We start from the raw sequence: 13,811 nt of genomic DNA on the forward strand, positions 1-13,811 counted from the left end.
CGTACGCCTAGCAGTGCTGGTACGAAGATCCAGGTTAAATCTTATTCATTCAACGGCGGGGGGCCTGTAAGTGGCATTTCACGCCGCTGCAGCTGCGAGGCAGTCTAGTTCGATTTAGAAAGCAAGGCTGTTCGCGCAAGGGCGGGACCGCACTAGCCACGGACATGCAAAATCACTCCGGTGCGGCATATTCTAGTGCCCAGGGGTATTGAAAGGCCGGCAGGGTGGTGAACCAAAAGCCGAAACAGTAAACCCATTTTTCGGGGTCAAAAAGGACAGGGGGTGAACAGTGGCAGGAAGTGGCTGCCCAGCTCTCATCAACAACCCGCGCACACCCCCCGTCCGACAGTGTGCCAGCCGAACCTTCTGCGAGGCGTTGGGGTTTTGCGGTGGCTGGCAGGGGTGTGGATTGTTGGATCACTGCGCTACGCGTTCTCCGCACGTGCACTGGAGACCCACTGGCCCCTACGGGGCCTGCGCCTGACCAAGCTCTCTGGCGCAGTCAAAAGGGCAACCTCTCGATTGTCCCCTACAGGGGAAACCTACACACTGATAGAACATGATAGATGAATATGAACTCTTTTTCCCAGTACTATTTGTTTGCTTTTTAGATCTCGAGATCGAGGCCTACCCACAGGATATCACAAATAGGCGGTAAAAAATGCATTTGTTGTGGTGGCGTGGCGCCTGGGGAGTCGCTGAGCCACGGTGGCTGAGGCTTAATGCTTGGGGCCCGTGCCTGGGTGGCTCGTGCGTGGCTCGTGCGTGGCCGCTTGCATGAAAACCCTGCACGAGGGTCCCGGTGCAACGCACCAATCCCCTCCTTCTACTCGTCACTTCTAGATAGTCAAATCAACCTTCGCTACACTGCAGCCCTGCCTCTTTTGTGAGGGTGATCCCTAACATTTGTAACTGCAGGCCGCCAAAATAACCCTTGCGAATCGACCCTAGGATTCGCACCCCATATTGTAATTAAACTAAAGCCCGAACCGCACTAAGGCTGCGGATGTTACCTACCGTGGCGTGCCCTCATGTGCCCCGCAGCCTGTCTTTTGGCACGCAGGGCGTATGGGATTCCTTTGACAATTACCTACGGGGGTGTGATGGGTAAAAATCACCCTGGGGCAAGTTACTGGTTGGTGCAGGGGTGGCCAGATCCAATCGAAATGTACAGATTGTTAATGTACCTTTTCTCTGGAAATCGGTGAGGTCGTAATCTGTTTGGCGCGGACGTTCCCTGCCTTGGCGGTACCTCGAGGTGAGTGATTTCAATCGCCCCAGGCGCCCACTCGAGGCCAGGCAGGATTGTGCCACGGCGGGCGACCCACGGCTCCCAAACCGCATCAGCTGGCCACTCGGAAACCGACAGCCAGAGCCAGAGCTCCAGCCGCACACATATCTCAAGCTAGGCATCCACGCGCAAAAAACGGAGGTAGCTCGAGGTTGGCCACGAGCCGGTCAAAGTTTTCATCTTTGCCAGCGCCTCCAGCCAGGACCAGGATGACTTCACACTACCTTTGCCGCTGCAGGAGCTTTTGAGGGACTTTGGGGAGTCCATGACGGTGCCATCCCTTTCGTCTCGCAATCCCGCAAACCAGAGCCCGTCAACCTCGGCTTTAGGGACAGCGCCTACTTCGAGATATCGAGTGCGTCTCGGCTAACTGGGGTTAAGCCTCGTCCCCTTATCATTTTCAAGGGAGAACACCAGCGGGATCAGCGATTTCCGGAAATAAATGGCCAATTCTACCACTGGGAGTTCACCGTGACAGAAAACGGGTGGATTATGTGAAATCTGTCAAGTGCCCGACCATCACCGCCCAATCGGCATAACGCCAAATAGACCCCTATGTATTCCCTGCAACCGAAAGCAGTTGCCACCGGTACTTGGCGACTACCCCCCTACTTGGCGACCACCCCCCTACCTGGCGACCACCCCCTACCTGGCGACCACCCCTCTCCCCGGTCTTAATTGTTGGCACCACGATTAAATTGGCGCGATCGCCATTTTCGCCTCCACAGCCTTAGTGCGGGTTGGGCCTAGCGCCCAATAGGCGATCCCAGAGCCAGGTCGCCAGGTTATTTCAGCTGCCTGCAATGATAAATGCATTTTTCATCACCCCTTCGTGATATCCAAACCCCCTGCCACCCACCGCAAAACTCGTGGCAGCTAAATGCATTACTAGTTCGGCTTTTGGTTCACTCCCTGCCAGCCTTTTGACGCCCTGGGGTGTGACTCGCTCTAGGCGGCGGGTGAGGCCCCGTGTGACGGTCCCGCCATACGTCCGGTGGCGCCGCCACATATGTGGGGCATATGTGGGGCAGACACAGGCATGCAAGCCACACGGATCGCGACAACTTCAGGCGCAGGTCACACGGGCGCGACCAGCGCCTTTTCCTTCCCCTCTCCTTAGTGTAGAATCTTCGTTCATAGCGCCAATGCAAGGCCTTCGCGCCTCCATTAGTTTGGCCGTAATAGCGGCCACCTGCACGGTCTGGTGTGTTTGTCCGTCCGGCTCCAGTATGGAGCCCGGATCTAGAGCGTGAATTCTTTCGGACAAAAGTTCTCCTGACCTTGGATGCCAATTCCTGTGCGATCACGAGGTGCCCTTCCAGCAAAAATCGAAGGCAAACATGTAACGTGCTGTGCACAGGAAAGGGTTCTCGCTGGGAGATCTCAGAGGTTCAGGCCACTCAGCAGTTTAAAGGAAATGTGCAGGGCAATGTGGTGTTCGGCAGAAGGTGCCTGACAGCATTGAATAGGGGAACAAAAACAAAAACGGTTGCTTGCCCTCCAGACCCCTTGACAGGGAGTCTTGCGGGCTCTAGTTATACATGGTGTGGTGGCGGCCTCCGGCCGTCGTGCTGTAATCCTTCTCTTAAGACTTTTGTCATGACTGGGGGGCGGTTCGCGCGTCGAGTGCCACGCTGTAAACCTTCCCCTGGAGCTTCGTCATGACTGGAAGGCGGCTTGTGCATCGATCCGTCATGCTAGTCATGGGCTGAAATGCCCAACGTCACGGGGGTGTTACAAAACACAAGACCGAGAAAAAGGAAGGGGGGAGGAAGGAGAGGATGAAGGAAAAAAAGAAAATAGGAAAAAGAGGAAAAATGGGATGGGGATTCGGAAAAAGAAAGTGTCAGACTTTCTCAGCACCAAGAAGATTGTTCTGTATTCTCGCTCTTCTCATGCTCGTAAGGTTAGGTTAGGTTAGGTATATTTAACGTTTGTAGCGAGTGCTGCCTCACTCTAGCCTCCCTAGGGGCATCAGACGTGCTAGCGGCCGAATCATAAACGGTAACGTGCGTGGGTGGGCCACTGCTGCTCCCCTTCTCCTTCTCGGCAGACCAATTTCGCAAGGTGCACGTGCAGCCAAACATAATTGTATCGACGTCCTCGCTAAGCACGGCGTCAACGATGCCGCATCGCTGCAGCAGGGCGCACTCGGCCTCGGCCTCGGCTGGCGCATCATGGGTGTAGAACCCGAATAAATGAATGAGGCGCTTGGCTATAGCTGTGGACACAGCACCACCCCGGCTACCACCTGTGCGGCGGCCGCGCTTTATGGTGGGCTTGTTGGGGCCGTCAAATACAAAGATAGGCTGGATGGAATGGCTTTGCAGGCGGACGAGGCGGTAGAAGAGCGTTCGGGTAGCCGGGTTGGAGCCACCCTTAGCCGCCTGCGCCTGGAACTGCCATATTGATATGTCGGTAGCTAATCGCAGCGGGCGGCCTGTTCGTTCAAATGTCTCGACAGCGAGTTTAGATAAAGAGATACTGTCCCCAGGCCCGATTTCTTTGTACATGCTTCAAACATAGGACGTGACATTAGTCTCTGGAATAATGTCATAAAGACTGGGTTGGTTATATATATACCCGGGAATACCCATTTTAATCAAACTGTTGGAAGGACTGTGGAGTCCTTGGTGAGGAGATCTCCGATGAAGGGGGAGACAATGACCTGAAAGGGGTCTATTCAAGGTCTGTCTGTTGTCTGTATCTCTAGAAAACGAATGGGAAGGAGGGAGCCTCTAGCTCCCTTTATATACAGGTGAGCTCGGGGTTTGTTGGTCCCCGAGACTCGCCGATCTTAGTGGGCCTTGAGCCTGTGCGTGCGCGGTGCTGGGATTCCAACACAAACATGTAAAAGGTTTTCTAGCTGTTGATGCAACTAGTAGTAGTAGTAGTAGTGTCTGTTGACTCCGGGCAGAAAACTGCAACTGCACGAGGAGTATCACGGCGTGGAGAGCTATAGTTGGTTAAATGCAAGCTGTCTGTCAGGCCTTGATCTCCTCCACGTGGTATTGTATCCTCAGTACCTCCAGGTAGTTCCTGAAGGAGGAGTCGTCCTACAGACCCGATGTTACCTGTATTTTTCCAAACTACAGTCGCCAGGTCTTTGGAGGAAAACCTAACCAATGTCACCGTGGTTAGACAAAGAGAGACCCCTCCCATCTCTGCTAAAAAGCCAGGACAATCAGAACTGCTGTTCTGATTGCGATAGGGGTCTCATACACCCAACGCACACGAGAGGCAAGCTGCAAGTGCACGGAGGGCATGCCGCGCCGTAACAACGCACCACCTAAAGTTAAGGCTGCCAGCGCATGGCGAAGGGCACGCCGCACAATAACAGGTGTTACATTGGAATTCTGCCGGCAGAACTATGCTGTGTAATTCAATGTGTGCCGGCGGAATTTTCTGCAACTGAACGTGTGTAGAAGATTCTGCCGGCAGAATTTTGTGCTGTGTAATTGATCGTGTTTGGAGAATTCTGCCGGCAGAATTTTGTGCAGTGTAATTTGTTACGGCCATGGTCGAAGACTGGAACAGTTGATTGGCGCTACGGAGAAGGGCGCGGCTTCACGACGGTCTACTGTGTGGGTCCTGGTCCGTAGGTCTTGGCCTATGGCTCTTGACCCAGATTGTCACAACATGCAACAAAGCAAAAAGTGGCTGTTCAGCTACATTATTGCACACCCTAGGAGCTTAAGGGGTGTAGTGTAACTTCGCCCAGCCCTCCTGTATTTGCACGCCCCTCCACGACCGGGTTGCTTTGCCAGCAATATTTCGAGCTTACAAAAAGCATGGACTGGCTTTTCAACTCGGCTAGGGGTGCAAGAATTGGCTTTGGTTCCACTTTTGACGCGACCTCAGTGCCGACCATTCTAGTGCAGCTTCCCTAGCCCCCCCCATGGACTAGGCCCAAGACCATGCGGGAACCTAAACCCGGATTTTTCGGGTCCTGTTAGAGATTACGTAGGGCAAAGAGGCAAAGCTGCAGTTAGCGCCAGGTTGATATGACTATCTAAAGGTGAAGAGTACAAAGGAGGGATTGGGTGCGTTGCACCCATTCCCTCGTGCAGCGTTTTCTCCAACCGTTGGTCCAGTGCACGGGCCCCCCTGTCCGATCGGTGGCTCAGCGACTCCCCAGGCGCCACGCCACAACAAGTGGGTGGAATCTGATAGTACAGTACACGATAGAACACAAAAAAACGGTTGCTTGCCCTCCAGACCCCTTTACAGGGAGTCTTGCGGGCCCTAGATATACATGATGCTGTAGTGGCCTCCGGCCATTACGCCGTGGACCTTCCCGAACGCTTAGACACGGTGTCATGGCGATTGAAGGGGGGACCGGTAGATTAGATAGCGGAGACCCATTCCATGCACGGGGCGCATAGCGACCCGATGACTGGAGTGGGGCCTACCCTGTCACGTGCCCAGCATGTGACCAAGCGCCACGAGAATTGGGATATCCCCAATCCTCGTGGGGCCGACCTCCGGCCGATCCCTTTGAAAATCGACATCTCTCTTTTCGACACTATCTTGACCCTCCCCCGCACTTACAGTCACACACGGCCAAGGGGCCGCCCGTGCTCATGTCGTCAGGCTGGTCGTCAGCTCGCGCTTGAGCCGCCAGATTGGGCATGGGCTGAGATGCCCGACATCTCTGGGGTGTTACACTCGTCCATAGCTGTTACGGTTCGGCAGTAGGAGCCTCCGCCCACTTGCTACCAAAAGAACGACTAAGTCAAAGTCAACACTTCGACTCAATTGGAGGCTCAAGTACCCTCTGTGAGGCAAGGCTGCACGAGAGGGCACGCCACGCCATAACAACAACCATTTGCTTAATCGCTTCGTCTCCAAGGCCCGTCCATACCGAACAATCACCTTTCAGTATAGAATTCCGAAATGCCCGACCGGCTTTTGTAATGGTTTTGCCTTGTGCGGAGCTGGTAAGCTTTTTACGCACATCCCGTATCTCCTCGTCGCTTAATTGTTCGAAGTCCCGGTAGGTAGCAGCGGAACTATCGTCAGAGCCACCGCTGACAGGCATGAATGGTAAATATTCCCACCCCAGCTTTAGGACCATCCGAGTCGCTGAGCCACTGTGGCGACCGATCGGACAGGGGGCCCGTGCACTGGACCAACGGTTGGAGAAAACGCTGCACGAGGGAATGGGTGCAACGCACCCATTCCCTCCTTTGTACTCTTCACCTTTAGATAGTCATATCAACCTGGTGCTAACTCCAGCTCTGCCTCCTTGCCCTACGTGATCTCTAAGGGCGTTGCGGAAGGCATTGTATCGATCCGGCGGGAGGTTCCCCGGCGTGATGTTCCCGGCCCCGCCGTGGATGATAAGACGCGGCGCTGTGATCAGGGTTTTTCATTTGTATTCCATGGTTCGTCTCTATCCAAATAAAAAAATGAGAACATCTACAGAGTCGAGTCCGGCTACTTGATCGCGTGTTATAAACTCAAACGGGCCGAGGTCAGGAGATGTTCGGAGCCCAGCCGGCAAGGTTCCCCCAATCTTGTTATCAATCTTCTTATCTCCGCCCCACTTCCCCACGTCAGCTGGTGGGGATGTCTTTCTCTTCACGTGACAACGCGTTTCTCGACATGCAGCCCAATTCGTGGCAGCCCACTTGCCCGTTTGGTCCGGTAGTGACTTCCGCATTTGGAACTGCAAGCACCATAAGCGATTACGGATTTAGCGATGACCCGTTCGACGGGGACGAGGAAGGCGCAGCCCTGTGCGTAGCCTCCATCCAGGCACAGGCTATCGACACCTCGCCTTAAGTTCCACTGAAGCATCCAAATCGAGAACCCTCCAAATCTTTGCCCTCAGCCAGCATCGCAACCACCATGCTTGCCCGATCGCTACTCGCCAGGTCCCGGCGCCTTTCGCGGCCCGTCTTCCGCCAGTGGAATGCCGGCGCCAGGCTGCTATATGCCACGCCCAGCCGCATGCAGACGGTGAAGATCAAGTTCGAGGATGACGATGACGAGTTTGACGGTGTCATTACTGAGGGCTTTTCGACTTTAGAAGACGTCAAAAAGCCGCGGACCGAGCTCGAGGCCGACGACTCCACGCCGTGCCCTCGTAAAACCGAGCTAGCGCAAAAGATCCTCCGCCAAACATTTGGCCGCGATAGCTTTCGCCTGGGGCAAAAAGCAGCCATTTCCAGCATCCTCCACGGCAGGAATGCTATGGTTGTAATGCCCACGGGAGGAGGCAAAAGTTTATGCTATCAGGCAAGTCAGCGTATCGTCATTTATTATCGTTCTACATCTCAAACATTTGTCCCGGTTGCCTCCCATCTCAGCGACCCATTGCTTGCTTGCACGTACCAAGAGCGATCTCTTCCTAGCTTGCTAACACCACATGTCACAGGTCCCAGCAATCGCTTTCGAGGAGCTGGATCTCACCAGTGGCGCCGCTAAACCTGGTGGCCATGGCATCACCATCGTCATCTCTCCCCTCCTCTCTCTGATGAGGGACCAGGTCAACATGCTCAAGCGCAAGGGCATCGCTGTTGAGAGCATGGACTCCGCCAAATCTTCAAAGGAACAGCGGGAAATCAGGGCCAAGATTCGGAACGGGACGCTGCGTCTCCTGTACTGCGCCCCTGAGCGACTGAATAACAAGGGATTCATAAAGACCATCGGGCGTGTCGCCGGCGGGGTCCGGCTTGTCGCCGTCGACGAGGCCCACTGCATCTCCGAATGGGGTCGTCAGTTCAGACCCGACTACCTAAAGGTTGCCCGGTTTGTCCAGGAGGTCAAGGCCGAGCGGGTTATCTGCCTTACGGCCACGGCCACGACCAAGGTCATTGACGAGGTCTGTAAGGCTTTCGACATCGCCAAGACCGATGTCTTTCGTACCCCACTATATCGTCCCAACTTACGACTTCTTGCGAAACCCGTAAAGCACGCAAAGAATAAGTTGGGTGAGCTCCTCTCCTTTTTGGAGAAGCACAAGGGCCCAACGCTGGTCTATGTTACGGCACAGCGGCAGGCGGAAAATCTGGCGAAGGAGCTAGTTGATGCTGGGCGACACGCTCTCCCGTTCCATTCAGGCATGCAAACCGAAGACAAGGAAGCCAACCAAGACAAGTTCATGGCTGACAAAGTCGAAATCATTGTTGCCACGATCGCATTCGGCATGGGAATCGACAAACCCAATATCCGAAATGTGGTGCACTACGGCATCCCTGGCTCAGTCGAAGAGTATAGCCAACAGGTTGGCCGCGCGGGTCGGGACGGAAAGCCCAGTAACTGCATCTTCTACCTCTGCCCCGAGGACTTGGAAGTTCGTTCGGTGCTCGCCTATGGTGGTGCCCCAACGCGGGAAGCAATAGTCTCAGTGCTAGGAAATATCTTCGACGACGAAGTCACGGCTCTTCGTCTGGATGGTATTTTCAAACGCAACCACTACGCCCAGTCAAACAAATATGACATCCGCGTTGACCGTCTGTCCATGATCTATGCGATGCTGGAGCTGCGCTTTGGATTGATTCGCGCCACCACCCCCGTGTGTGAACCTTATTGGTTCTATCCTCTAAGCCAGTATGACGCCACTATCGCGAAAGACAAGTCGCCCGCAGCACAAGCTATTATTCAATTTTCCTTCCAGCCAGTGGGAGGAAGGCTTTACAGCATTGATGTCCAGGCCGCTGCTAGGGCCGCGAACATCAACCCGCAAGGGATAATCAGCAGGCTCAGCGAGTTACACCACAAGGGCATCATCAGCCTAACGGTATCGGGACTGGAAAGCCAGTATCAGCTTACGTCCGAAAAGCTGCCCCAAACACCCGCTGAGATCGACACTTTAGCGGACGGGATCTTTGCCGATCTGAAGCAGCGTGAAGCCGACGCAGTCCAGCGGATCGATCAGGCCATGGGGGTGGTGACAGGAAAGCAGTGTTTTGCCTACGCGCTTGCGTTGCACTTCGACATGAGTCTGCCGGATGACAAAAAGCGCTGCGGCCACTGCAGCTGGTGCGAGACGGGCGTCGCTGTGGTGATGCCCGAGGCGCCGCCCCGGGATCCAGTCGACCGGAACCTAGTCATGGAGATCCTCACCACCGTCCCAGACCGCGACGACCCGCTGCTCCTAGCCAACATTGCGTTTGGAATTACCACCCCGCGCATAACGCGGATGAGGATTAGTAAGAAACCTGTGTTTAGGTCGCTGGTGGGCCACAACTTCTACGTAAGGATCCCCGGCTCGAAAAATCCCTTCCTGTCCTGTTCTTGATCGGCTTTCTGGCTTCATACTAACATGGCGGCCATTTCTAAACTCACCCCCTATAGGAGATTCTCGACTTGTTCACCCAGGTCTGCAGCCAGGAAGGCGGCGATCGCAGTAGCGTCAAGCGGGAACCGACGAATAGTGCCCACTCGGGCTGATAAATTTAACCGTCTAGCGGTCGAGGCTGGGGGCGAGGTCGGGCTCCTGATCCGGCCAGGCCTTTAGTAGTCGGTGCCGGAGGCAGATTTGAAGCTTTCGGCTGCGCTCAGAGGCCAACACTCATGCCACCAACGAGCCAAGCCATGGACATGTTTCTCCGCTAGCCCCAAGACAAATCTCAAGCGCCCATCCTTGAGACAACTCTGTGTAACGACAATCGCCCAAAGCTTGTCTTGAAGGATATAGCTCACAGGGGTGTGTAGCATCAGGCACTATTTGATAGCAAATTGTCGGATTTTTTCAGCACCAAGAAGATTGTTGTGTATTCTCCCCTCTGAATTCTGTCCCCCAGGTTGCCCTTATATCGTTCAATCCGACAGCCTGGAGAACATCTCTCCACAGTTGACCCTAGCGCTAAATTCTGAATCCTTACGCTGAATCCTAGCGCATGGGCCCTGTAGATGCCTAGAAAGAATGCCTTGCGGCTGACAAAAGGACTTCAAAGAGTGGTACGAGGTGAAACGGCTGTATTTACCGACGGCTCGGAACAGTTTGACAAAGAAGGAGTCACTTGTTCGGATACGGGTACGCTGTCTACCGGAACCGCCAGGAGATCGCAAGCGGCTCGGCAGCGCTGGGCGGACCCTGCCACGTCTTTGATGCCGAGACGGTTGGCGCGCTGCGCGGCCTCGAAGCTGCGGCACAAGACCCAGGGGAAAAAGTATGGATGTGCGTGGATAGCACCTCGGTTATCTAGGGTCTTAAAGGAAATGCGTCTTTATCATCACAATGGGCATATATCCGGTTCCACGAGCTTGTCAGCGAACTCGAAAGCAAAAACGTGAAGGTGCACATACAATGGTGCCCTGGACACCAAAACATTGAAGGGAATGAGCGGGCAGACCGCTTGGCAGGCTTAGCTGTCCTCCAACCCAGCCACCTATGCCACCTCCATCTAGTCAAATTCTATGAAGCCCTTGGGCCCACTTGCCAACGCATGTTAGGAAGCCACAATTCACGCCGACTCTGTCCCGGCCGAGGTTGCTTGCTGGTTCCATCTGGTCGATGATGCTGTCTGGTTATGGCGTGAAGATACCAGTGATTGCAATGAGCCCTTTGACAGTACCGGCACAGGGCCAGTGCCCCGCGTTCGATGCCCTTTCGCGATGATAACCCTTACCTCCTCGAAAACTGCACGGGATATCTTTGTGCTGCCTGACAACTCCAAGCCCTGGTCCATTCGCTGTTGCTGGAGGCCGCCCGAGGGCTGAAAATTCTGCCCTCGAAAAACTGCTTCGTGACATTTGCTGCTGTCACTGTCACGTGAGCGGCTGGCCGCCCCGCCCAGCTGAGCTGTTCATGCCCAAACGGACTGTCGAACATCGCGGGAGGACTGGTGGAGGTACGTGTTATTTGTGCTGACGCGACAGTCGGGGACCTGCACTTGGTGGTCGCGTTCCGATTGGGCATTCACGAACAAGCCCTTGGCACCGACAGCGAGCGCCTACATGCACCACAGTTAAAGCCGCAGGGGTTTTGGCGTGAATCTTACCAGCTGGCAGTACATGAATTTGATGGTATGGATGCCAAAGGAAGGTCAAAAGGGTATATGGTTAACAGTTCCGGGGCATGACAAGCCCTGGTGCAGCCCCCTTGTCGTGAATCTCCCGACACCAAACGCATTTCAGCGAGCTCGGCCCACCTAACAGATGGGATCTTCTTAGGACTATTCGACGCCCCGCCGAGCACACACAGAATCCGCCGCCGAGTCCGGCTGAGAGACCCGAGTGGCTCGATGAGATTTCCGTTTTTTTGGACACGGACCTGAAGCCGGCGGGGCCGCTGTGGGAAGGAACCCTGCATTAGATGGGCTAGAATACGTAGCGGGGACTTCTGCGCTCGCTGCACACCATCTTCGTCTCGTAGCCACAGAAGCGCGGGTGGCGACGAGGTCAAGAGAGGCATGTTGACGGTTTTCTGGGCGGGCAGGGAACTTATCCAAAAGGCACACTCGCCAACAGCAAAGACTCAGGGGGCGCTAACTATGCCTTTTCCTACTTTTTTTTCGTATCCGAAAATGTAGCGTTGAGAACCTTTGAAGGCTCTTTTTATTTTGGTGTTGGATGACGCGATTCTGGTGGGCCTGATAGGTATCTCCCCGCACCCCACACGCGATCGCATCCATGCAAAGTGCGCTGGCAGGGCAACGAGGGCCAACGAGACGGCCAAGATTTGGGCTGGGAACAACAAAAAGCTGCAGCTCGTTTTCCACGCCTACCCACGACCACGCCTAAATGACGATATAACGCAGCAATCCCTACCATGGCCGATATCATAGATCCTCCCCGCAGCAGCCAGATTATCTTGTGGCTCCACAAACTACCAGAAAATAACGAGGCATACCAACCCGAAATGCCATTAACGCCCCCTATTTCTCTGTCGCCCAAGAGGAGAAAGCGTTCCGAAAACGATGACGATGACGACGACCAAGAGACGACGCCGATACCGGCGACCAGAGCCGAACCACGGCAATTGGCTCCGATCCCTTTACGCTTTCAACAAGCAGCTTCCGCCTACTCCAGTTCCACGACCTCCCAGTCCCGAACTTCTTCTCGAACCTCGACCAGAAGCCGCGCCACGAGCCCCGTCAAACGTACCGTGAACCTTGAATTCCTTTCCAAGCCGGTACATTTTGAGGAACCGGGCGACGACCTAGACGCACAACTTACCGACGATGCTGCCCGCGAGCTGCTCTCCCATATCACGCGCATCACGAAGTGGAAGACAAAGTTCCTGCCCGCCGAAGCGTGCGACATCATCCAGGCAAATGTCCCCGACGGGAAGAACTGGCCGAGCCAGTGGTTCCGGCCAAAGGGTGATCAAAACAAGGCCGAGGACGGGGAAAAGAAATTGGCGGCACAGATACAATTCGCAGCGCTTTCCGAGATCGTGTTCGAGACCAAGGCATCGATCAAACGGATCCGCCACGAGCTCGCCTGGAAGCTGTACTTTGCATGCGACAGGGGCCACGAGATCGAAATCATCGGCCCAATTACCATTGGAAGCACCGACACGCTCGACTCAGCGTACTCCCTCTTCGCCGTGCTGGTCGAGATCTGCAAATGGGTGGAGGGGCCTTACCGCACCTGGTGGGAGACTATACTTGGGGTGGCGAAGGACAGCTCAGGGGGGCCGGGTGGAGATTCAGGAGCTTGATAGCCAACCACACAACAGGCGGAGGGCTGTCAGGCGAGTGTTCCGTTTAAAGTGCGAGGCAAAGAGGCAGGGCTGCAGTAGGCCACGGATTGATTGACTATCTAGAAGTGGTAGGAAAAGTTCTAGATCAGTGCGTGGCACCGGGGCCTGCAGACGTGCGCTTCAGTCAGCTCGTAGTCGTTTGGCAGGTTTGTGAACTGCTTCTTGGCCATCTGGACCCGGCACGGGCTCGAGATGTAGTACACCTGGTTCTCCTGCAGCAGCTCGTAGAACTTGTCGCACTCGTTGTTGAACCCGGTCGCCTTGATCTCGCCCGTCTCGTCCAGCAGGTTGACGCTGAACAGCTTGCCCTTTTCGCTCGGCTTGTGCCACGTCCTGATGTCCGACTTGCTCGTAACGCGGGCCTTGATCGCCCACTTGTGCTGGTAGGGGGAGATCGACTCTATGGGATAGACGACAGCGTTTGGGTTGCTAGCCGGGCCGCTGCGGCCGCCACCACCACCACCTCCTCCTCCTCCGCTGCCAGCCTCGCCGCCCATTCCTCGTGACGGGATCTGGTTGCGTATTTGGGGCTTGACCTCGGGCTCCATCTCGGGCTCAGGCTTGGCGCCGTAGAAGCCCGTGCCTCCGATGGTGGTGCTGGTGGCCGGCTCTCCCCTGGCCTCGACGCTCGCGGGCTCGCCGAGCTTCTCGAGAACACCCAGAGATTCGATGACCTCGAGATCCAGCAGCACAAGGATGTTTTTGCCCTTGAGCTAGCTGGCTGTGCAAGACCGCACACGCACGATGCTGCCCTTGGCCAGGAGGTTGTCATGGATTATGTGGTTCGCCTGGGTAGACAGCATGCACTGGATGTAGTTAGGAGAAATACGGGTAACATTGGGCCTATAGGACGGCCCCCCC

The 13,811-nt window shown here is 55.2% G+C and overlaps 5 protein-coding genes across 5 annotated transcripts; 2 read left to right on the top strand and 3 right to left on the bottom strand.

Annotated features, from left to right (window-relative positions):
- Window positions 1–3,198: 3,198 nt before the first annotated feature.
- Window positions 3,199–3,888, bottom strand: GGTG_13604 (hypothetical protein; the record flags this gene model as incomplete). The annotated part of the gene is made up of 2 exons (XM_009231521.1): window positions 3,199–3,805; window positions 3,875–3,888. The coding sequence occupies 2 exons, from the start codon at window positions 3,886–3,888 to the stop codon at window positions 3,199–3,201; spliced, it is 621 nt and encodes a 206-aa protein (XP_009229785.1).
- A 3,029-nt stretch (window positions 3,889–6,917) lies between these two features.
- GGTG_13605 (hypothetical protein) lies at window positions 6,918–9,783 on the top strand. Its single transcript, XM_009231522.1, has 3 exons — window positions 6,918–7,534; window positions 7,674–9,494; window positions 9,596–9,783. Exons 1-3 carry the CDS (start codon window positions 7,145–7,147, stop codon window positions 9,689–9,691), a joined length of 2,307 nt encoding a protein of 768 aa, XP_009229786.1. The 5' UTR covers window positions 6,918–7,144; the 3' UTR covers window positions 9,692–9,783.
- A 988-nt stretch (window positions 9,784–10,771) lies between these two features.
- GGTG_13606 (hypothetical protein) lies at window positions 10,772–11,657 on the bottom strand (the record flags this gene model as incomplete). The annotated part of the gene is made up of 2 exons (XM_009231523.1): window positions 10,772–10,883; window positions 11,245–11,657. The coding sequence occupies 2 exons, from the start codon at window positions 11,655–11,657 to the stop codon at window positions 10,772–10,774; spliced, it is 525 nt and encodes a 174-aa protein (XP_009229787.1).
- A 242-nt stretch (window positions 11,658–11,899) lies between these two features.
- On the top strand, window positions 11,900–13,596 carry GGTG_13607 (hypothetical protein). The gene has a single exon (XM_009231524.1). It carries the CDS (start codon window positions 12,015–12,017, stop codon window positions 12,906–12,908), a length of 894 nt encoding a protein of 297 aa, XP_009229788.1. The 5' UTR covers window positions 11,900–12,014; the 3' UTR covers window positions 12,909–13,596.
- Window positions 13,031–13,753, bottom strand: GGTG_13608 (hypothetical protein; the record flags this gene model as incomplete). The annotated part of the gene is made up of 2 exons (XM_009231525.1): window positions 13,031–13,663; window positions 13,694–13,753. The coding sequence occupies 2 exons, from the start codon at window positions 13,751–13,753 to the stop codon at window positions 13,031–13,033; spliced, it is 693 nt and encodes a 230-aa protein (XP_009229789.1).
- Window positions 13,754–13,811: the final 58 nt, after the last annotated feature.

Source organism: Gaeumannomyces tritici (genome assembly GCF_000145635.1).
Source record: "Gaeumannomyces tritici R3-111a-1 unplaced genomic scaffold supercont2.20, whole genome shotgun sequence".
In the NCBI taxonomy this organism is placed as follows: Eukaryota; Fungi; Ascomycota; class Sordariomycetes; order Magnaporthales; family Magnaporthaceae; genus Gaeumannomyces; species Gaeumannomyces tritici.